This window comes from Rhinolophus ferrumequinum, chromosome 6, assembly GCF_004115265.2.
Source record: "Rhinolophus ferrumequinum isolate MPI-CBG mRhiFer1 chromosome 6, mRhiFer1_v1.p, whole genome shotgun sequence".
Taxonomy (NCBI): Eukaryota; Metazoa; Chordata; class Mammalia; order Chiroptera; family Rhinolophidae; genus Rhinolophus; species Rhinolophus ferrumequinum.
In genome coordinates this window covers 43,111,849-43,135,898 of record NC_046289.1, presented here as the reverse complement: position 1 = coordinate 43,135,898, position 24,050 = coordinate 43,111,849, and the positions used below count along the sequence as shown (strand labels likewise).

Genomic DNA, 24,050 nt, shown 5'->3' with positions numbered 1-24,050 from the left:
TGACTGAGGCTCTTCTTGTCCACCTAGCTTCCCAACCCCGGGATCCTACAAAGTGACATGGAGGGCCAGTGGGCAGCAGCCACGCTAAGCCAGATGGGACTGAGTGGGCCTTTGGGGTCTGCCCAGCACTCTGGGGCCCGGACCAGCCACACTCTCTCCTCCTCTAGGGACTTCTCTCCTGCCTCCCCAGTTCACACCCAAATTAAGTAGCAGCCACCAGCCAGGCTTGACTTCACACCACCTTTATTCACACCTCACCACCTGATGCTGCCAGCAGACAGGAACTGACCAGGGGTTGGGGGACCCTTCAGGGGGCTGCAGAGGGTCCCCAACATGAAAGGAGAACCTGAGGCCTGGGGCTCCCTGAGAACACAGGAGAGGAGGCAGTGCCCAGGGAAGGCAAGGCAGGCCCGAGACCCACGAGCACGGGTGGGGGGGCCAGTGCTGGCTGAAAATGAGGCTGTGGTGTCCGCAGCTGTGTGAGGAGACCTGGCTCCAGAGCCTGGTAGAAGGCAGGGGGTGTGGGGTTGGGGTGGACATCCTGCTGGGAACAAGGCCTCCCTTTTCTGGGAGCAGGGGCCTGGCAGAAGGCATGAGATTCAGACTGAGACACGGCCAACTGGAGAGGCCTCAATACTCCTCCCCACAACGCAAAGGGGCTCAGGGGATAGTGCAAGTGTTTGAGAACTCTGTCTTCAGCTGCAGCTCCAAAACCTGCAGTCAGGATGACATGAAGAGGGTGCAACAATTCTCCTGGAGGGAGAGGTGGGAGACACAGCCTCCGGCAGAGGGACATGGTTGGAGAGCTACTGAAGCCAGCCCTCTAAGGTCAGGCTGGTGGTTAGGGGAAGGGGCTGGCCTCTGGGTCCTTGGGGTCGGGTGGCTCAACACCTCATGCAACTTGACGTGGGGGTGAGAGTCTGGGGTGCACATACCCCTCCCAGGGTAGGAGAGCACTGACAGGATAGAACATCCCCAGGCTGCCCCAAGAGAAGATTGCAGAGGGCTTCTGAGAGGTTATCTGGTCCACCCCACTGACCTACTTTGGGACTCTGGACACATCTAGTATAAATGAGGCCCAGAGAAGGGACGTGATACACAGAAGGTTCACGTAACTTATGTAATCAGGGCAGGTCGGAGGACTATGCCAGGTGGTGGCCAAGTCCCCTCCTGACTGCCCACCCAGGCCTCTCCTGCATGGCTCCCGGAAGACTTCCCTGGAAGAAGGGACGAGCCCTGCCCTGAGCAGTGTGAGTGAGAAGGGCCCCGACTCCAGTCGGGTGCACAGGAAGGCGGTGCCCATAACTTGACCTGGACACACTGCCTAAAACTAAACCCCAGCCTGAAAAGATCCAAACCAAACAAACTTGACCAGAAAAAGTCTCCTGGTGATGCACGCATGCACACATGTACACACACACGTGCACACACACACACACGCACATCTGTGCACAGTGCATATTCTCACCCATGTTCTCAGTCACGGGTTGCACACACATGGGTGGAAACGCATGCACACATGTGCACACACACGTGCACACACACACACACACACACACCCCTCTGCTCAGCCCATCTGCCACCCAACAGAGCCAGGGACTCAGTGTGGGCTGCTGATGTGGAGGGTGTAGAATGCCCAGGGCTCAGGGACGTAGATGACGCCGGGGTACTTCTTCCTGAGCACAGGGTCATTCCATAGCCAGGCGACCCAGAGGGCCACGAGCAGGAGGGTGAGGGCAAAGGAGTAGAAGAGGAAGAGGCCATTACTGTCCAGGAAGAGGCGCTTGCGCTTCTGGTGCAGGACGAGGGCCAGCATGGCGAAGAAGGTGAAGATGAAGAGGATGAAGATCTGGCCCTCCGTGACCAGGTACCTGAAGAGGCCAGGAGGTGAGGTGAGGCGATGCCATGACAGCCCATGCTGCCCAGCATCCCTCCCTCCACCAGGCACCGGTCGGTCAGAAGAGCTCATCTAATGAGAGGGCTCAGGGCACGCACCCCTGAGCCATAGGCCACATGCAGCGTATTGATTAGGCTTGGCTTGGAGAGTGGCGCACATTTATTTTTAAATGTGAGTTTGTTGCCAATATTTAACTAACAAAGGACCTGAAAATGTGGATTTCTGGTTTATCTGATCACATTAGACTTGTATTCCCACACGACAACTGACGAGAGGAAAACGCAGCTGTCCCCTTTAGAGAGCTCTGTGCTGCAGTAGTCCCCACCATTCCGTTGCTTCACTTGATATCTGCTTGAAGCGTCTGTTACCAGCTTGGTTCCTACAGGCATCTGAGTTTGGGGATGCAGTTACAGCTTATGGGAGCTGTCATTATTGTCTCCTGGAAGGCAGGGACACAGTTGCAGATCTCCCAGGGTTCCCTGCAGCTCCTAAGGCAGCGCCTAGCACATGGCCAGGGCTCTACAGGGCTGAGTGTTGGAGATGGATTCTATTGGCCCCAAGGTAGCACTGGGGTCCTGGAAGGGGGAGCACAGGGCAGAGGGGCATGAGGATAGAGAGGCCACACGCAGGCCTAGCTTCCTGGTAACAGACAGGCCACCACTAGAAGAGTTTAGCATCCATATTTAGGGGCGCATGTTGAGTTTAGGGTCCATGCATGAGACGGGGGCCCCAAAAGGGAGGTTTGTCACGTGGGGTCACATAATAGCTGTGGTCAAGAGCACATTTTTATTGCCTAGCTCACTGAGCGCCCCCTCCCATTCTCCACGGCAGGTCCAATGTCCACTCACCAGTAGTACAGGCCACTGGGCACCACCAGGAGCAGGGCTGCCCCTGGCATCGAGCTCTTGGCTTGGGTGGGGGTGAAACAGCCGCTGAAGTACATGAAGAGGATGAGGAAGAAGGGGAAGTACCTGCAACAGGGAAACCAACGCCTTCGAGGCCTGCCCAGCTGTGCTGCCCTCTTCCCCACCAGTGCTCGTACTGGTTCCTTGCACCATCCATGCAGTGTCACTTCATGGTTTACCAAACGCCTGGTTTGCGGGAGAGCACTCAGAGTCCCTGCCAGCCTTTCCTGCGTTGGGGGTCCAGGATGGGACAGGAAGGAAGCAGGACGATGAGGCCTGCTCCCCAGGCACATGCAAACGGGAGGCCCACAGGCTGGCTGAGTGTGTGTGTGTGTGGGGGAGCCCTCCCACACTGCTCTGGCCACCTCGCTCACTCCATGTGTGTGACAGGGGTGCCTCTCCCTCAGGCACAGACTAAACACCAGCAGCCCCAGCACCTCACTGGCCTGGAAACAGGTGTGCGCAGCAGGGCTTAGGAAGGAGAGGCCTGAGGTCTAGGTAAATAAAAAAGAGGACAACACCTGCTGGGGGCCTCCAAGGAGCTCTGTGATGCCCCTACACTCACACTGCGCCCAGCCTCGTCCTCTTCCCACACACACACCTCACCTGAGAGGACCACCCTCTCTTCCCCCCACACAGGCTGCTTCTCCCATGCGTGCTGGCTCTTACATGCACACGGAGCCCTTTTTCCACACCCCATCTTGTCTCCTTAACCACCCTCCTCACCCCCTTCTTATGGCCCCCATACACTCCCATGCCCTCTCCTGCTAGTTCACGTCTCAGAAGAGGCCTCTGTGCCTCTCTCTGCCTCCTTTCCCCAGCCTTCCATAGGAAGGGTCTTCTGGCAAAAGTCACAGAGAGCTGGCAAGGGGACCCTCTGAGCCAGGCAGATCCATTTTCCATGCCCCCACATTACTCTGGAAACACAAGTGTAGGGCACATGTGACATGAGTGAGCTCACCTCACTCAGGAGTGAGGCCACTGTGGTGACAGCCCCAGAAAGCAGTTTCCAGGCTCTCGGCCTCACGTGGAAAGGTGCTGGCTCAGGTAGTGGATGGCCATCAGCTGTTACTGGTTAGCCGGTACCACCGATATAACTGCTGTGACTGAACTAGCAAGCGCAGATTGCAGCTAGCAAGGGGGTTGGTTGGCAGAGAAGCAGACGGCAGATCGTGTGGAACCTGCTTCCTGTGTCTCCAGCCCAGCCGCCAGTGAGACTATAGTGGTATGAATCCCCCATCCATGGCTCCCTGGTGTTCCTTTTTGGCCTCACCATATCCTGTGTTCTTGTACAGGGAGCGAGACCAGAGACCCTGCGTTAGAGCCACCCAGCTCCAGGGCTGGCTCTGTCATTAACTAGCTGTCAACGCATGGTCAAACCTCCTCCCACTGCCTCCCAGTCTATCCTGTGTAAAGTGGGGTTTGGCACTGATGATTGTTCCCTCCTGGGGCCTTGAATCTCCCGGGTCTGAGTCCCCCGTTTGTGAGGGGTGAAGGGGTGGGGGCAGCTCTCCTGTGAGTTTTGAGGAAGGGGGAGGGCACAAACTGCACCCCCCCACAAACACACACCTGGTCTAGCTGGCCCTCCTCAGCTTCCTCCCCTTTTCCACTCCCAAAGACAGACACTGGGGGGGTCTTTACCCCAACATCACCATTGGGGGGTTGTTTATCAGCACAACGGCCTGCGCCTCCCCCACCAGCCTCAGGCTCCCAGGGACCGGGAGAGCGCGGGACGGCCGCTCGCTGCCCTCTAGTGGCCGCCGCCGGCACCGCAGGGCTGGAAGGGGGCGGAGGGAAGCCGGCCCCAGCGCGTCACCCAAGCCGAGATCACGGCCTCCCCTCAGGCGAAGAGAACGCCATTTCAGCCACTGCATTTGACACCTGGAGGCCCGAGGCCCAGAGTTTTTTCCAGGGTCCTCCGAGGCCGGTGGCAGAGCTGGCGGGGGGCCAGGGCCCCTGCGTAGACAGACTGGCCCCATCACTCACCACATGGAGTGGCCCAGGTACTCGTCGTAGTAGTAGAGCAACTCGAAGGAGTCGATCTGAGGACGCAGGGGCGACAGGGTTAGAGGGAGGTGCTCCTGAAGGGTGCTGGCCCACGCAGCCTCTGGCCACCCTCCTGCCCCAACGCTGGGGCCTGCCCCCAACTGCTCTCATTCCCTGCCTGCCAGTAGCAGGGGGCCCGGGTGGGAACCAGCTAACATGCCACTTATTAATAACACGAGTGTCCTAGCTTGGCGGGGACACTGTCCTCACTAGCGTATTGCCTTCAGCGGGTCACACAAAGTGCTAGGTTGGGGACTCGCTTCCGCCTTCAGGACAGGCTGTGCCTGCAGGCTTTACATGGGGTGGGGGAGGCAGACTCACCAGCGTCTCTGGTTTGAGATTCTTGATGATGGGGTTCTCGCGGACAGACAGGTGGTGCTGGTAGCCACTGAAGAGCAGGCGGTGGTTCACTGAGTCGCCCACCAGGTGGATGCTGGCGCCCATGATAAAGGTGATGATGCTGACGTAGATCACGGAGCGCGGCAGGGTGCGGGGCGACCGCTCGATGAGCTGAGGTCAGAGGGAGGCCCCGCAGCATGACCCGGCCTCCCTCACAACACAGGACGCCCTCTGCATCCCTCCCTTGCACCTGGGTTGGGGTGGCTGCCACCAGCTGGAATGTCACTCACAAATTGGTGAGTCTCTATAGTGGGCCAGCCCAGCCTTCAGAGTCTCACATGATCCCTGTGAACCCAGCAGGGCCAGGGGAACAGCACCCCTTTTTCCCAGAAAGGAAACAAACTCAGAGGGGCTGGCTCATTGCCCAAGGTCCCACACAAGCCTCCTGCTGGAGGTGATGCCAGGCCTTCCACACAGGTGCTGGGGCCCTAGGCTCAGCCCTCCCACTGCCAGTTGTGCCCCAGGGTGGCTGGGCTGGCCTGCTGAAGAGATCGTCCAATTTCTGAGCGATTGGTTCACAGCAAACATGAAGAAAATGACCGGGATGGGGCTGAAACTAAATTATTTAACTGAAAAGACTCCTCTGAATTCTGAGATTATACATTTCCAACTTTTAGAGATTTGAAATATCTTTCTAAGAACAACATGATGGGGATAGCAGACAGTGAGAGTTATTTTAAGAGCCCTTATTTGGCAAACTGCAAAGCTGGCAGCCCTGGCTAACTGTGTGTTCCTGGTGGCATGTCAAAGTCAGGGATCTCTGGGCCAGAGGATAGAGTTCACCCTCCGTTGCTGCCATTTCTGTCACCTGGCCCCCATCTGCCCTTCCCAACTCGTCCCTGACTTCTGGGGGCAACCCGGCCACTCCTGCCTCAGCCTCCCCAAATGTATTATGGTTCCCAAGCATGGCCTTGTCTTCAGGTCCTTCTTCCTGAATGTTTCTCCCACTTCGCCCCCTGGCACAACAGGCTGAGGCCCAAAACAAACTCACCTCCTTGGGGAGGCCTTCTCCATCCCTCCCAGCCAGAGGCAGCCCTGCCTCTCCTAGGTCCCTAGGCTCCTGATGTGTCCCCTCTATCACAGCCTCCATGTCGCAGACTCAGGCAGGCAAAGCCTGATTCAAGGCACTCCAAGAGCGTGGCACCAGCTCCCTGCTGGCTGGAGGAGGGAATGAGGGTTGGAAGGGACAGCAGGGAGCCTGGGCTGTACCTTGAGCAGGAGAAAGGGTGTGGTGATGTTGTAGGCCATGTGGAAGTAGTCCCCCACGCTGGGCTTGTTGAGCGGAAACCATTCGAGAGGGAACACCAGCTGGGGAGCAAGGGGAGGAAAGGGGTTCAGCAGGCACAGCCCCCCAAGGCCCTCGGGGGGTCAGCCCCCACCTCTTTCACGCATTCTTAATTCTTTCTGTGATCTCTCAGGATCCTCTCGGCAGCCCCAGGGTGAAAATGTTTCTGGACAGAGAAACTGAGTCCCAGAGAAGGTAAATGGACTTGTCCCCAGGCACACAGTAGATGCAAATCCAGGCCTGACCCTGTGGCCCTCTCCCAGTGGGTCCTAAATAAATGTTCCTGGGTACTGGCCTGGTAGTTGGAGGCTCCTTTGGGACTCAGTTGTGCCAACAACTGTCTTGCTGAGCCTGGGCAAGTCCTTCCCCTCTCTAGGCCTTGGTTTCCCCATCTGTAACACAAGAAATGTGGCCCATGTGGTCTACATGGACACTAAGGGATCTGGCGCTCCAGGTCTTAAGATGATGACAAGCTCTCCTGGCCACTCGGCCCAGGTGTCGTAAAATGCTCTGTCCACTGAGCAGATGCACTGCTTCCAAATCAGGTCAAAAGTACACATTAGGAAATAAAGGAGGAAATAAGTGAGTGCCACAAAGTAGCTTTCGTTCTTCCTTTCCTACCTTCCCTGAGAGAGGAGGCAAGCCAGGGGCAGTTCTTACGTCTGGAATGCCCTCACTCCTACTGGTGTATTCCAGTGAGTCCTGGCCTTGTTGGGGTCAGTGTGAAAACCCCTATTCGCGGTCAAACATTTCTCTCTCTCTCTCTCTCTCTCTCTCTCTCTCTCTCTCTCTCTCACACACTCACACACACACACACACACACACACACACACACAGCCAAACTATACTTCCAGTATCCATTGATTGAAAATATGTGTAATAACCCAAAATTTCAATCAAAAATTTATAAATTTTCTCTCTTTTAATTAGAAAATGCCACATTGGATAAAACTAATCTGCAGAAATACAACTTCTAGGATACAGGAATCTCAGTTTTTCTGTTTCCCTTTCTTATGTGTGTGTATTTCTGTATCTTTATCCATAGCAAGATATATATGGTGGCTGAAACACTCTTTGTGATAGCAAAATACCAGATATAGGCCAACTTTTCAACCCAACAGGACTAGCTGAATACACTGTGGTACATATTTACTATAGAGGTTAAGTAGCCATTAACAGATATGACACCTTATATGTATTGACATGAAGAGATATCCATGATAAAGTAAAACAAGCATGTTATAGAATAAGGTATAAAGTAAAATCTCATTTTGGCTAGATAAAGATAAAAGAGGTGTATATACGTTTGTGCGAGTAGAGAAAGGAGTGAAAGGATGTGCCCTAAACTGTCGGGGGGCCTGGAAAGGGAGAGTCTCACTTCTTTATATACCTGGGTATGAACTGACTCGTTACAACTACTACATATTACTTTGATAACTGTAAAGGTTTTATTTTGTAGTTATTAGTAGTTTGGGACTATCCTGTGTATATTTGAAAAGCACCAGTGTATACACAAGCTTTTCAACTATATATTCTCCCGATGAGCCCACTTGGGGTTAGAATGGATCCAGCAATATAGGCAGGATGGGGGAAATGATTTACCCAACAGAAAACCCCCCTTAGGCCAGTTGAGTCTGAGTCCTAGTGAGTGAGCAGAGCCACCAGCCAGCACCTGGCCTCTTCTCCCCCTCCCCAGAGCACCAGGTTGATGGGCAGCTCCTTTATCTACCAATGTGTGGGACCTTCACATTGGAAGGGGGCTCAGAGCAGCTCGTTCACAGTCTTCTTACAGGTGAGAGAACTGAAGTCCAGGTGACAGTGACTTGCCTATAGTCACCCAAACCTGACCAGGTGCCCTGACTCTTGGCTCAGTCCCTTTTCTTTCTCCTACATTAAAAAAAACATGTAACCCTTACAGAATGTCTGCAGAAGGGAGAACCAGCATCCACCGTAACTCCTCCCTGACACACTGCCGGGAAAGCTTTTCTTCATCCCTCCGTCTTTGATCCATGTATACAAGATTAGGATTGTTACTGACTTGCCATCAGTGAGTATGCATACACCCCTCAGGCACTTTTCTCCTTAAACATTCCAGGTTGCTCTATAGTATCCATAATTGCTGCTTAATGGCCAGGTAACATTCCTTACTGGATACAGCAACGTTGATTTACCCAGTCCCTAGTGCTGGACACTGAACTCACTTCCAAGTTTTAGCTCCTGTAAACAACGCTGCAGTGAACATCTTTGGGTAGAGAGGCTGTTGTCTTATTGCTGATTGAGTCTTCAGGGCAGATTCTTGGAAGGGGTCTTATTGGGTCAGGAGGGATGAACATATCAGGGTTCCGGATACATACATGCTAGGAAGGGGGTGGGGCTCTGGGGCCTGACTGCCTGGGTGCAGATGCTGGCTACTCCACTTGTTAGCTGGCTAAGCTTGAGCCAGTTCCTCACTCTCTCTATTCGCAAGTCGTTCTCATCTATAAAGTTGAGATTAATAATAGTGTTGATGTGAGAACTACATAAGTTTAAACATATAAAGAGCTTAGAACAGAGTAAGCACTCAATGTATATTAACTGCTCTTTCTAACTTACTGTTGTTATTATTCATTCCATAAAAGTGTATTGAGTACTTATTATGCCAGACACTATTCTAGGTACGAGTTATCACCTTGACAAACCGCTTTCCAAAAGGGCTTTGCTAATTTGCATTATCACCAGCACGTACAGGTGTCAGTTTCAGCGGTGGATATTGTTATTTTTACCACTCCCACACAAAAATTAACAACTTGGTACTTGGTGGTAACTCGCTCAATTTTTTTCACATTCTGTCATCTACCTACTTACCTACATACCTACCTACCTGCCTATCTAGTACACATGAGAGGTTTTGGTGCTCTTCCGGTATTAACCTCCTCCATGGAGGCCATCACTGTAACTGATGCATGAAGTAGCCTTAGAGGGAAGGGGACGGTTTCACCAGATGGCACTAAAAATTACCTGAGGCTCAGTGTCATACATAATATCTAAAATTAGCCTATACGCTTTGCCTCCAGAAATAAATACTATCACAAGGCTTTGGGGAAGGCGGGTGGGGAGGCCCTGCTTTCTCTCCCACATCCCTCTGGCTTGGTGATTTGGTTAAACCTGGATGCAGGATATAGGCAGGGCACAGTATGACTGTTCAGAGCTACCAAATCCCCCGTGAGAGTCAGGGCATAATAAGACTATTCAGATCCCCCAACGCCCCACCTCCCCCACCCCCCACTTACTGGCAGTTGCCTCACTGGCCATAGTCACAGAGTCAAAGGACATGAAAGCATCCAGGTCTATTCTCACAGTTTACCAGAAGGGGAAGTGACTTGTCTAAGGTCACTCAGCTAACTGAACTCACACTAAGTCTCCTCCCTGCTGCCCAGGTTCTGTCTGCAGCTTTACACTCACCATGGCAATCGGGCGGCCAAAGTCCAGAACCCAGTTCTGCAGGGTGAAGTAGAACCAGAGGTCAAGGTGGAAGGGAGCTGTGCCCGCGGCCTCATCAGCCTTGACAGAGCTATGCCTGTGAAGGAACAAGACAAGAGGGGTCAGCGCTTCTTCTCTCCAACCATGGGAATCTTTCCCCCTCCCCCAGTGAGCCACAAAAATGTCTGGGGATTTGGGGGCAGGAGGAAACACATGATTAAGTTTTAGGAAAAAGATTTTGCAGGAAATACTGGGGTCTGGGCCTGCGGCCAAGGGTAAGGCGTCCTGGGAGTGGATTCCAGCTGCCCTGACCTTAGCTTCTCTGTGATTCAGGAAGGAAGCTGCCAAACATGTCTAACAACTGTTTTCTCACCTATAAAATGATGAGGAAATCAAATGGAGCAAAGGATGTAAATGCGGCTGAAAAACATGAAACACAATGATGGAGGATAGCCGCTAAACTTTATTGAACTTAGTATATCCAGGTACTATTATGGCTGTTTGCATATATTATCTCATTTAACTCAGAAACCATTTGAGGTTCGAATATCACCCCCATTTTATAGGTGAAAAAACACGCCCAAGGTATTAAGTAACTTGCCAGGATATCTAAATATGTGAACCTAAATGATGAGGCTTGAGCTTGTATTTTTAACCTGTCTCATGGTTGTGTCCACAGTGACTGGTCTGTGGGATGGGTATGTGACCTGAGCTGGACCAATGAGCCCTCTACTGAGATCTGCCTTCTAGACTACAGACTAGAATGAATAGGACCTCCCTCCCCCTTGGTTCCTGAACAATGAGGAGGGAAGAATTGGGCTGCTGGTATCCCTCTGCTCACCAATCCATAATGAAACTTAAGAAGGAAGCCAGCAGGGACAAGTTGATGTGAGAGCTATGGCATAAGTGGAACAGCATCTGACAACACATCTTTGGATGGCTGTTCCTCCTGCAAAGCAGTTGGCCTTCTGCTCTTCACAGATGAGCTGAAGTTCGAGGGCCAGTGCATATGTCACCTCCTCCAGAAAGGCTCCCCTGATGAAGCTTTTCCCAAACTCCCACCAGTCCCACTACAGGGAGTGCTTCACCTCTAACTGCCAGCTGGCCATGGCATCAGGGGGCTGGAGTTTTCTTCTTCTCTAGATCCTCAAGAGGAGTGACATTTAAGTTTCCCTCAATTCACCCACCTCCCAAAGTCCAAATCCTCTTCACAGCATCCCTGTCACTACTTGCACACCTCCAGTGACAAGCAACTCACTACTTCCAAAGATGATTGAGGTGTGTTTTATTGTCCCATTTGTGCCAAGAACAGGAGCTGTGTGACACAAATTCATATTTTCCACAGTTCTCAGCTCAGATCTGGTTTATGTTCAGTGATTTATGGCTGATTTGAAACAACCCCAATTACCAGTTACTCATTCTTTTTAGTGGCAAACATTAGCTTAGAGGCACCACAGAGGTTTTCCTCTGTCAAGGCTGCTATTGCTTCCATGACTTTCCCGGATCCTTTTCAGCCAATTTCAAGAATGGTCTACACTGGGCTAGTAGAGCAACCCTACGACCCAGAAGGGAAGCTTCTGGGGGATCTTGTCATCCTCTAGTTGCCGGCAAGACAGGTGGAGTGGGCCTTTCCAGGTCAGCTAAGTCTCTGTGTCCCCTCATCACTGATCGAGTCTGACGTGTGCTATGTGAAACATCACCTGTACCATCTCCTCTCATCCTCATAGCAATACCAGAAAGCAGTGCTTTTACCCTCCTGTTTTGCAGATGAGAAGACTGAGGCCTACAGGGGATAAGTGCTTAGCCAAGGTCACCCCTGTAGTAAGGAGCTGCAGCAACTATTCCTTTGGTAAGCCTATTTCCCACTCCTGCTTCTTCTGGTAAGAAATGATGTTTCTTTAGCCACAGGGAGGGCCGGTGACCCAGTCCGGCCCAAGTGGGACTTTTTAAATTTGAGTTGATGGAGAGAACTCCTTTCTTTCTGGTGCTGGGGCACAAAGCATAGAAACCTAGAGCTGCCTGTGGCCAAGGTTCCAGCTTCAAGGGACAGCCAGGTGAGAATGAAGCAGTCACCCTGTTTAAACGAATCAAGGAAAAAGCGGAGAAAAATTCCCAGTCCCAGGCATCTCAAAGGCCAGTGGTCTGGCCACAAGAGCGAATACATTCCCCTTTGCCACAGGTGCTGCAGTTCACACTGGCTTTCTGTCACTTGCAGCCCAAGAGTCCTGAATAGCATACAATTTAAGCCTGGGTCTATATGAATTTAAGACTTGTGTTGTTGATCACTTGCTAGTCTGTTTGTGATCATTATAACAAGCTATGCAGCATATTAGGAGATCAAGTTAGAGAAGGATCAGTGCAGCCTGGAGCCATATGAAAAATGCAGAAGGAAGGGAGCCTCAAAGCATGGATGGGTCGGTTTAACCAGACAGGAAAGCAGGATCAAAGGCTTGCAGGTGGAAGTGAGAAGTTGAGACGCCTGGCTTATGGTGGAGGAAGAGAAAGGAGGGGCTGGCTGGGCCTTCAGATTGGGTAGATATTCAGAAAGAAACTGTGAGGATTGCTCAGGGATCTGAGGCCAGTGACTGGCATAAAGGCCCCGCCCTGGCCCTGTCCTATTGTGACCATCAGGGCAAGGCCTCAAAAGGCAGACATTGATAACCTCCAAGCCTGCAGAACTTGGATGGAGGAAGATAAGAGCCCTCAGTGTTTTGCTCTGGAAACCTCCAAACTGGGCAAAGAGAAAGATGTTTGGTACAGGGAATAAAGGCATTTTGAAAGCCTGCAAAAGCAATTAGGTGTGGGTCTCTAGAAGCTGTGACCATAGTAGGGCTCAGTAACTATTTCCTCTTCTACCTCAGGAGGCACCTCAGTCAGTGGGATCCCTGTCATTAGTCCAGCCTAGCTTTGCTGAGCAGGGAAACAAGGGCAGGTATAGGACAGACGCCCAACTGGGAATCTAGGTTGATCAGCATCTGACTGGTTTTCTTCTATTGGGTCTCTGACCACAGGAGGCAGATCGTGGAGGGTGAGGGCATCCTCTCCCCCAGCCCATCCTGGGAATGAACAACCTCAAGCTTGTGCTAACTTGCTGACTCCACAGACTTCACACTCTGATCCCCCAGCCTGTGCCAGCTCTAGGTCTCAATCCTCAGAAACTGCTGGTACAAGCAATGGTGAAAGCACAACGGTAGGTAACCCAAAACATGCTGGCCTTTTCTCTCCTCCACAGCTTTACAAGTCTACCATATGGGGCAACTGATACTACAACAGTTGGGGAGTGCGCACTCTACAGCTGAAATATTCAAAGCAGTCAGCAGCATATGTGAGACTGCTTAGCAGGAAAGGAAGGGGTCTCAGCCACGGTGGAGTCAAGCGGGGACCATGAATGCGGACAATACAAGGGCTGATTTTGGTCCTACATAAGGAATGGTGAAATCCCTATTTCACCATGACACGATGCAAAGTTTGAACAGAAAAGTGAGGAAATAAAGGCAAATAATGAGAAAAAAAGAAAGGCAATTAGAAACTCCAGGCATAACAAAAGCAACATAAGATAAATGTAATTGTTAAAACATGACTTGGCTCTGTGGAGAACAGTAACTACATGGCTTAACTAGTGTAAATATGTATATTGATTTTCAAAGTTTAGAATCAATCCACAGATAAAACATTGAAGCCAATTATGGTTAAAAAACAGTAGGTAAATATTGTCAACCTTGACAACATGAAGGCAAAACTACATATAACAGAAGTTGGGGAAAAGGGTAAAGATAGCTAACGGTTAGGGCAGGGGACGATTATTCGCCTTTTAAAAAGTAATCAAAGGATACTGCATACAGTTGATCAAAAAAGTAATAATGGTATATGCATATTCCCTAAAGCTACAAAAACTAAAAATAGTGATTAAAAACACCATCTTGTGAAGAAGATGAGTGAGCCAAATCATAACAGAGAATAAGCAGTTGGTAAACATTAGCTTAGAGGGTAAAATTGATAAACCAAAAAATAGCAGTTGAGCATAGCTTTTAAGAGTGTAGACTTTGGAGACCACCTAGGTTCATATCCCAGAGCTCTGCCACTAACCAGATCTTGAATAAGTTACTTAATCTCCTGGACCTCAATGTTCTTATTGGTAAAATAGGGGATAATAGTAGATCCTACCTCAAGAGTTGTGGTTGAATTAACAAGTGCAAAAACTTAGAGCAGGGCCTGCTCCACAGAAACTGCTATACAGTGTTTGTTATTATTTGGAAATGTGAATTTAACTTGGGTAGAAACAGCTAAAAGATGCTAACATGTTGTCTCTGGTGCCAGGAAGAGGTAGAACAGGGGCCATTGCTTTTTACTCTAAGCCCTTCTGTGCTATTCCATTTAATCATGGGCTTTACTTTACCACACACACACACACACACACACACACACACACACAGAGTCAATAGAGCAGGAATGGATTACCTTGAAAGGTAATGAGCATCTTGTTATTAGAGGTATGTAAGCAAAGCATAGATGCAGCAGAGGAAATTCAAGCATCCTAGGAAACAGAATGATTCTACCTACTGTCAAGAGCAGCAATGACACTGAGAATGGGCCCAGGCGCACCCAGTGATGGGGGCAGAGACACGCAGGGAGAGAGCCAGCTCCTCACACCATCCTCAGGAAGTATCCTAGCTGGTCTCCTAACTGGGACACTGAACTTCACTGGACCCAGGATGCCCCCAGGAAAAGAAGAGAACCGGAGGTGGGGGCTCATGCAGAAGTAAAGAGGGACATTGCTTCTTAGCAGCCAAGTGTAGTAAGAGCAGGTACCAGAAGTTAGAAGCCCTGGGTTTAGGCCCTGGTTCTTGCCACCAAATGATGAAACCTCTTGGGACCTCAGTTTGCCCATACACAAAACACACACAAAAACGAGTAAAATGCTGGACATAGAAGCCCCACATGAGATAAAGTGGTGACCATATCTGATACCCAGTTTTAATTGGGCTAGTACAGTTCAGGGCAGTCAGGAAAGGGGTCCTGATCAGAGATGTCCCTCAGTAGCAGGAGAGCTACCTTCAGTCAAGACTCTCGGACTTCTCCCTGCATCCCAAATCATACTACAAACTTCCTAGAATTTCCTCTGAGCACACTAGTGCTCAAAAACCTTCCATGGCTCTCCTGTACCTACAGAATAAAGGCTGCATCCTTAACCTGCCATTTAGAATAGGCACTAGGGTGAGGCAAGTAAGGCACATAGCGTCCAACACTTAATTAGGCACTCTGAGGGTTGTACCCTGTCCTGAAAGTGTCTCCTTAAATTTTGCACTCTAGTCCCAGCCCTGCTGCCATGAAAGGTCCTTCACAATTATTCTCCATCCTCCTGCCACTATACACCCAGAAAGCCCCAGCATTATTGAACTTCTTGCCTTTCCCCAAACTCTCCTCGCTGGAACAGGCTTTCTTCCCTTTGTCACCTACAGAGTCCTTTGAGACTCGGCTCAAGTGCCACTTCCTCCAGGAAGCCCTCCAAGATGATCTCCCAGCTCCTTCTGGACTGTGAGCTCCTCCCGGTTCACCTTGCCCACCCCCTTAGTGCCAGGCAGAGCTCTGGGCACACTAGATATGCTTAATGAATGCCTGCAGAACGCAATGATGTGTCTAGTCTGTAAAACAGGAAGAAAGCAGAATGGAGGGAAAGATTAAAAGGCGGCTTCCATGCCTCTTCCTCTGCCCCGCCTGGCACCATCTACAACAACCAATAACGTCTTCCCCTCGGAGAGAAGGGAGCAGTGGCGGTGTGAGGAAAGCCCTTCCTCATTCTTTGTCTGGAGGGGGGGCGTCCGCACGTCTGCTGCTGTTTCTGCCATTTACATTCTCACATTCTTGGGTTCCGGGGGACAAGGAGTGAGCCTCCTGATTAATACCAGAATCCAAGTCCTATTCGGGGTTGGAGGGACTCCAAGAACTTGGGAGGTGGCGCCCGGGCTTGCGGGTGCGTTGGGGGCCCGAGTGAGCGGTGGTGTCCTCTGGTCCCGCAGCCCCCACCCCGAGTTTTTTAAGGCCCCTGGAGAGGTCTTCCCAGCTGAGCGACTGTGCGACAGCCGGCCCTATCGTGGGGGAACGCTGAACTTCACTGGGCCCGTGGGGCCCCCACGAAGAGAACGGAACGAAAGGCGGGGCTCAGGCGAGGGGGCAGCGGTAAGGGTAGCGCAGGGAAGCCGGACCCCACAGGCAGCATCCCGCCCACCCCGGCCCGGCAGCACGAAGGTCTGCCCCAAGCCGGTCACAACGGTCACGTGGGGATGGGGGCCGCGGTGCCGCTGCGCCTTGCCGGCGCGCTCCCACCTGGCCTGCAGGAAGGAGGCGCCCGGCTGCGCGCCCTGGCCGCCCGCTGCTCCCGGCTGCTGCCGCCTCCGCACCGCTGCCTCCATGGCTGCCCCGCCGTCAGCTGGCCCCTCCGCCTTGCTTTCCCGAGTCAGAGAAGCGCTCAACTGGCCTGGCGGCGGCGACAAATACCCCGCGCAGGGGCGGCCTAGGGCGGGCGGGCGGGAGAGCGCACGGCCGGAGGCGCGGGCGGAGACGCGGCCCGGGGGCGGGGCCGACGAAGGAGGGCAGAGGGGGGAGGGACACAGGAACCGAGGCAGCAAGGGAGGCGGGGTCAGCTCTGAGGGAGGAGGGGCGCGGTGATCTTACCGCCCCCGGGGCGGAGCGGGGCGGAGGCCTGCGCGCGCAGCGCGTGTGTCCTGTGCGGAATGGCATTTGCTGGGGTCGCCTGCATTTCGGGGGGCGGGAAGCTTTGCCTCAGCTGGCGGAAGCCGGGATAATGGTCTAGGGTCGGGTAGGGACTTGGGGAATGACTAACCTGACCCAAATGCTCCCCTGGGCAGGAGGCGAGGCGGGGTTCCTTTGTTCTTGGGGACAGGAAGGCTTGGGGGTTCACGTCCCAACTTCCGACGATGGAAGATGTCGCTTCCTATTATGTCAACTCTGTGGCCCTCGACACTAGGAATTAAATGATCGGTGGAATAAGAGGGTAGCGAGCCGCGAATTCTTTCCGAGTTGGCGGGGGTGGGGGGGGATGCAGATTGCAATTCTGGCATTATCACTGTCTTGGATTTTGGATTTTGTGGCTTTCGAAAAGTCACTTTCCCTCTCTTCCGTTCGAACATGTAATAACGCCTGGCTGTGAGCAGCACACTGTGTGGGCAGGAACGGATAAACTCCGCTCTAGCAGGGCTCACGCAGGGGTGGAGGAGGGTAGATTGGTGAGTGGTGATGGAGACCAAGTTCTGAGTATTGTGCGAGCTGAGACCGGAGGGGGTGGGGTCAGACAAGGCTTCTGGAAGATGGACATCCTCGCTGTGACTTTGGACTTAGGAGCTGACATGAAGTCTGAGCAGGAGTCAACAGGACACACACAGTGGTGGGAAAGAGTGTTCCAAGCAGTGGGAACAGCCAGGAGGCCTGGCATCCAGAGAGACGCAGGAGTTGGGAGGAACAGAAACAGTTTCAGTGAGAGAGCGGCAGAGTGAGGGAGAAAGAGCAACAGAGCCCACCCGGGGAAGGGATCCTTGCAGAGGAGGGCCTTCATCCCAAGAACAATGGGAAGCAGTTCAAGAGTAGAGGGCAGGGCCTGACTCCATCTATTGCATTTTAGATCCTTTCCTCTACAGCGATGGTGGATGAGAAGAGGCAGGACTGGAGACTGGGAGCTGGGGCGTGAGGAGCACAGTTCTAGCGAGGGGTCTGGATGGCTGACACTGCCTGGGAAGGAGAGGTGACTACATCGAGTTGTGTGGGAGGTACCGTGGCTGTGACTTGAATGTCAGGAGTGAGGAGAGAAGAGGGCTGGTGGTGGCCAGGTTCTGCAGCTGGGTGGTTGGTGGAGGCTCCCCTGGGGAAGTGAAGTGGGAAGCAGGTTTCGCGTAAATGAGAGTTCATCCGTGGCCACATTAATCTTGAGGTGGGTCAGGAAGGCTGTTGGACCTGGGAGCTGGACCTGGTACATTAAAGCTTAGGCCAGACCTGGGACCTGGGCAGACAGACTTGTGTGTCAAGGGAATAGAGATGACAACCAAAACCTGAGAGGCTGCCTGGGAAGACAGCGTCCCTGTGAGAAGAGGCAAATGGCAAAGCCCGACAACAGTCTGAAAGGCAGATTGCCTGGCTTTCAGTCCTGGTACCACTCCTAACTAGCTGTGACATTTGGGCAAATGGCTCAACCCCTCTCAGCCTCAATGTACTCCCCTGTGACAAGGAGAAAGCTGTGGCATCTACTGCACTGGGGTTGCGGTGATGACGTGAAGTAACGCACACGAAGCACTTAGCACAGAGCCTGGCACTGGTGGGTGTGTTGTTTACAATAGTCTGTCCCCAGACCTGATGTTCCCCCCCGAGAGGTGAGGGGTTTAAGCTATGCCTATTTCCATTCTATTTTCTGTCTTTCCTCTTGGGACACTATTAGGTTTATTCCTTCTCCTTTTACTCAGAACCTACTTGTCCTCGCTCAGTTGTGGAAGGTGCCTGCTTCTAAGTCATTGCCCATCAGCCTCATCCTGGGCTCCAGCAACCCACAGGCCACACCCCCGTGTCCATAGTTAGCCGTCCAGGTCCCTCGCTAGAACTGCCCCTCAAACTCCACTGAAGGATATGTTTGCTTTATAGGTTTCTTTCATTTGCTTCTCACCGTGCCGTAAGCACAGCCCGTGATGTCCCTGTTTTGCAGCAGAGAAAATCAATATCCTGAGCAGAAGTTGTATGCCCAAGGTCAGCCAATGACAATGCTCAGACTGGATCCGAGGTTTAATTTGGGTGAATCTGATCTTCCATCTGCAGATTGATCTATGTATACACCAGAGAAGGATTGACGCTTCTCGCGCTGACCCCAATCTCTCATTCTCTGCTGGCTTCGCCAGCCTGCTGGGCTCCAAAGGAAGGGGCCTGAAGTACCCATGATGTAATCATAGGTTTAATAACACCCGCTGGGCTTCCAGCCATTAGAGGATGAGGCTGTGTGGAGGGGGCCTCTCTGGCTCATTAAATCCTCCAATCCTTTAAATACCAACAAATCTGTGTCCTGTCTGGAGCCAGCAGCTGGCCCTTGGGTGGAGGGGAGTCCAGGCTGGCAGGGAGCCAGGCTATCCTGAAAGAAGTTGAAAAGTCCCGCCAGCCGAGTGGGATATGAGTCCTTCTCTATCCCAGCCCATCAGGACTCTTAAAAACACCATCTGTATTAGGTCTCACATTGCACAGAAATTCTGGGGGGTGGGAGGTTAAGCAAAGTTGGCACCAACTCTTGGCTACTGAGAGGTACACATTTCCAGGGATATTGCTTGCAACTCTCTGGGGACATGGTGCCTGCATACCAGACGGGCAGATGATCTCAGCTCTGAGCTGCCATTTTAGTGAACAGCATCAAGAAACTTTTCAACTGTAAAAGTCCTTTAGAATTATCCAGCCCAGTGGTTTCAACTTTTATTTTAACAAACGTTCTTACTCTTTTTCAATTACAACTTTTTAATGCACCACCTTTTAGCTCCTCTCAGCCACACCTGTCTTCCAGGTCCTTGCCACTTGTTTCATTCCAGCACAAGCCAACAGCACCCTCACCCCTTCTGAAATTCTGGCCTCAGAAGTGCAGGAGTGTTGGACACTCCATGGGGTGAACCATTGACCAACAAGAGATAGGAGTTGGCAGATACATTATTTTCTCTTCCTCTTTCTGGATGAACAGCCCTCAGCTTCGCACAGCCTCTTTCAAGAAGGTCCCACGAGACCCAGAATCAGCTGACGCTCTTGGTGGCCAGCTCAGTAATGCACTCTTGTGTGCTCTTCCCCTTTCTCTGTGTCACCCCCACTTTCCTCACTTCAACTTTCTTAGCACTGCACTGCCTCATAAAATGTTAGCACAAACGCTTCTGCCTCAAACTCTGCCTCTTAGGGAATCTGGGCTAAAACAGCATCTTACAAGGATGCTCAGTGTGTAAGACAGATACAAGTAGGTCTGCTCTGAGTGAAGAGAAACAGGGCCCCAGGTGCCATCTCTTTTTCTCCTATGGTTTCTAAGATGATGACCTCAACAGGGCTCCCTGGAAAGCCTTTGATTTTATCCGATTCTGTCATTCTGCAGCTAAAGAAACTGAATCCTAAAGTCACACAAGTTAGAAACAAAGCCAGGACCAGAATCCAGACTCCTTACATGTAATCCAGCACTCTTTCTATCAAGTCAACTGAAGAACTTAAATGTTTTTCATTTCCTAAAACATCTTCCTGCACTGATCTGCTCCCCAAAGGCTTGGAGGGCTCCTGTTAGACTGCAGCCACCACCACGGAGGCATGACATACTGACCCCTGAACTCACATGCTGCGAGACAAAAGGGCAAAGGAAGTGGAACAAGGAAAAGCTAGTTATGTCAGAAAAAAGGCCTGATTTAGGTACCTCTGCACATGGAAATGGATGATGCATGGCTAGAAGGCTACACAAGGACAGACCTCAAGGGACTGGGGGAAGCATGAGGGAACACAGAAGGAGATGGAGACTGGCTTTCCCTGTCAGCGGGTATCACCTGTAGGACACCCTTCTCCATGCTGAAGTCGCCCTTTAGGAAGCTGGGAGGGTGCCCAGAAATCACGCTGTGGGGGAAGAGACAAAAGGAGGTCTTCGCCTCACGTTGCTTTTAATAAGATTCTTGTGGTTGTGACTGCTGGAAACAACTGGGGACAGGTTGATGACAAAATGGGATTTTCTAGCATAAGGTTACAGGGGCATCTTAAGGAATCTAAGCACAAAGATACAGCTGGGCTTTGGGTACAGACAAGAACTAGTGAGACTTAGAGAACCCCAAAACTCACCTCTCTCCAACTCTGTTTCTGTTTTGTCTTCTCTTTCTGAAGACTGGCTTTCCATGTGTCCTAGGGAGCATGGCAGCAAATGGCCTCGGCCAGCAGCTTCCAAGTTTATCTCTTTTCCTTCCAAGAGATAAGCAAAATGAGCCTGGACTCTTCTGGGCCCAATTCTGAATTCCCCTGGGGGATTCTGGTTGGCCCAGCTTGAGGCAGGTTCACCCTGGACCCGTCAATGGGGCCAGGAGGTGTACAGTCAGGGCTGCTCCCTCTTTACCAGACAGACAAGGGAGGGAGAAGAGAGCAGCTCACTGCCTTGGGCTTGCACATGTAACAAAAGTCCCGAAAGAGATTCCGTTCTCTTTCCCCTCTCCTTATTGGGAGAGATCACTGTCTTCTACATGTGGGTATAAATTCAAACCTTGTCCAAACCCTGCCTCCTGCATTGCAGCCCAGAGCGGAATTGCTCCCAGGTAGTGCCTTCCCTCACATTGGCTGCTGAAAGCTGGGAGAAGCTGACAGAGTCCCAGGGCCTGCCACTGTCCTAATGTCTCATCTCTAACACTCACGTGAACACTAGCAAAGTTTACTTCAGTCTGGTCTTAGACTCATTTTTTAGGCAGGTCAGTGGGCCTCAAAAGAATTCCTGAGGACCTGCCTCTGAACCTATGGTGGGAAAGCCTGAGGCAGGATTCTAAAACCAGAATTTACGTGGTGTTTTCTGTTTCAGGAGTCTATAGGTTCAAAGCCCAGAAAAGAATTCAGGGTGCTTTTCTTTCACTTCTATCAACTAACAATGACCACACAATTGCTATGTGCTATGCCCTGGTCTCAAGGCTTTACGTGTATTATCTCCTTTAATCCTTACAACAGCGTAGGAATTACTTTTACCGTGCTTACAGACAAGGAAACTCAGGCCTAGAGAGGCTGAATCATCCACACAAGGCCACATGGCCTGTCTGTGGCATAGTGAACCAGGGCAGCCTGCCTCTGGGGCCTGCACTCTTCAGAAACCACTACACAAATGGCCTGAACAGACAAGCCATACAGGCTTGAGGGAGATTTTTTCCACGGCCATAGCAAATAATGAATAGTATCTGCTTTTAAAAACGGTTTAAGAATTGTCAACTCTGAAATCTGAGTGGTTGGACTTTGCAAGTTACCCATCTATTGGAGTGTTACAGAGGCCCGGAGCTGTTACTTTTTAGAAAAGCTTGGCTTTTCCTGGAGGCATCTTCATAGGCCTAATCTTTTAAAAGTAGGAGAGCCATTCATTTGAGTGGACAGCCATGTTGCTGAAAGCGAGGGCTTTGAAGAGGAAAGCTTTAGGTAGGATCTGGCCCCAGCTAGGTTGATTCAGGGCTGTGTAATCCTAGAAAAGCCACTCAAGCTCTCTGAGTCTTGGTTTCTTTACCTTTGTAGAATGGGATGATCTCAACAGCCCCATCCAAGGTTATTGGGAGGCTCTGAGAAGGCGGTAGAAGCTTGACAATTGATCATTGTCCTCATGGCAAGAAATGTGTTTCCCAGTGAGAGGCTCAGGGAAGGCAATGCTTAATCCAAAGGAGGCACTAAGACTGGAAGTTTAGCAGCAACGTGGGGTCATCTGAGGAAGAAGTTCCTGGGTCCCCTTCAGACCCCACCAGATGGTTCAATATCCACCTGCCCCACATCATAGGAGTGACCCTGAATTCCGTTTAGGGTTTTGAACCTATGGACTCCCCAAGCAGAAAATAGCACATAAGTTCTGGCTGTAGAACCTGTATCAGCCTTTCCCACCACGGGCTCAGAAGCAGGTCCGAAGGAATTCTTCTGAGGCCCACTGACCGCCTGAAAATTGAGTCTAAGATCAACCTTAAGTAAACTTCACTAGTCTCAGGTTTTATTGAGAGAGAAACATGATAGCTTCGAGTCACCGTTTTTGTAAAAATCAACTTTATTGAAGTATAATTTATATGTAATAAAATTATTTAATTTTAAGTACAATTCAATGAGTTTAGACAAAGGTATAGTCTCATATAACTACCACCACAGTTATGACACAAAATACGATAATTTCATCACCTCAAAAATTTTTCTTTTGCCCCTTTGCAATCACTTCTACCACCCTCAACCCCTGATAACCACTGTTCTTCTTTGTGTCATTATAGTTTTGTCTTTTCTTAAATTTCATATAAATGGAATCATCTAGCTTTTTCTGTCTGGGTTCCTTCACTTTATATTATGCTTTCGCAATTCGTTTGTGTTGTTGAATGTATCAAGAGTTCAGTTCTTTTTATTACTGAGTAGAATTCTATTGTCCAGATATACCAACATTTGTTAATCCAGGCACCAGTAGGAGGGCATTTGAGGTGTTTCCAGTTTGTGGGTATTAGATAAGGCTGCTAGCAATGTTCATGTACAAGACTTCGTGTGACAGATGTTTCATTTCTCTCAGGTAAATACCTCTCAGGTAAATGGGATTGCTAGGTCACATGGTAAGTATACATATAACTCTATAAGGAATTGCAGACTGTCTTCCAAAGTAGTGAACCATGTCAAGTGATCTTTAATTTTAAAAACTTCCAATGTTCTGTGTCTCAGTAGGAGTCAAGAAAGATTACCTTCTGGACTATAGCAGAGGTAACCACAGCAATATCACCCTAATGACGAATTAACTCCTACGGCCCTGGAGGTCCCTTATCCCTGCAATTTGAGAAGGAAGCTCTAAACCGGGTCATTCACCCCTACCCCGTATCTCATCTTCCTCTGCGCTTCCGTGATCTTCCTATACTGGGCTCAGGTCAAGGCAGTCTATACATAATGTATGGACCGTCTGGGAATTAAGTTTCCACCCAAAGCAAAAAGTCCTAGTTGCCTGACTTTAACTATTCATTTGTTTGGCTATAGGATCCTTCATTGAACAATGGGCAAGTCATAATTATATATGGACCCAGCAGACAAAGCTGGATCCCTTTTCCTAGTTAGACAATTAACCAGAGCCAGTTCTCAGTTACCCAGTCAATAAACATTTGTTGAGCTGCACCACAGAGCCAATATTTCTTGCAACCTTACTGTCCTTGCCTGATCACTTCGTGGATATTGTCATTGCTCCTTGACAGATGATTAAATGGAAAATTGGAGATGTGAACTCACCTGCCCAAGGCGACCCTGCAGAAGCCAGAATGGAGTCCCAGGTCTTTCTGCTGTGCCAGTCCTTTCTTGGGGAACTTGTTAGGTAGCCAGGAGGTGGGGCAAG

The 24,050-nt window shown here is 50.8% G+C and overlaps 1 protein-coding gene across 4 annotated transcripts; it reads right to left on the bottom strand.

The window, feature by feature from the left end:
- Positions 1–1,296: 1,296 nt before the first annotated feature.
- On the bottom strand, positions 1,297–16,529 carry CLN6 (CLN6 transmembrane ER protein). 4 transcript variants are annotated; one of them, XR_004423311.1, is made up of 8 exons: positions 16,316–16,495; positions 9,974–10,088; positions 6,457–6,555; positions 5,170–5,358; positions 4,789–4,844; positions 2,746–2,868; positions 1,534–1,871; positions 1,297–1,417 (listed from the first exon to the last, which is right to left on the bottom strand). XR_004423311.1 is itself a non-coding variant. In XM_033109582.1 (8 exons), the coding sequence occupies exons 1-8, from the start codon at positions 16,399–16,401 to the stop codon at positions 1,764–1,766; spliced, it is 873 nt and encodes a 290-aa protein (XP_032965473.1). In that variant the 5' UTR covers positions 16,402–16,529; the 3' UTR covers positions 1,627–1,763. The 4 variants fall into 4 exon arrangements, 2 of the variants coding, with proteins under 2 accessions (XP_032965472.1, XP_032965473.1); XR_004423312.1 differs by having other exon boundaries at positions 1,330–1,409; positions 1,522–1,871; XM_033109582.1 differs by lacking the exon at positions 1,297–1,417 and adding an exon at positions 6,828–6,924 and having other exon boundaries at positions 1,627–1,871; positions 16,316–16,529.
- Between the last annotated feature and the right edge of the window lie 7,521 nt (positions 16,530–24,050).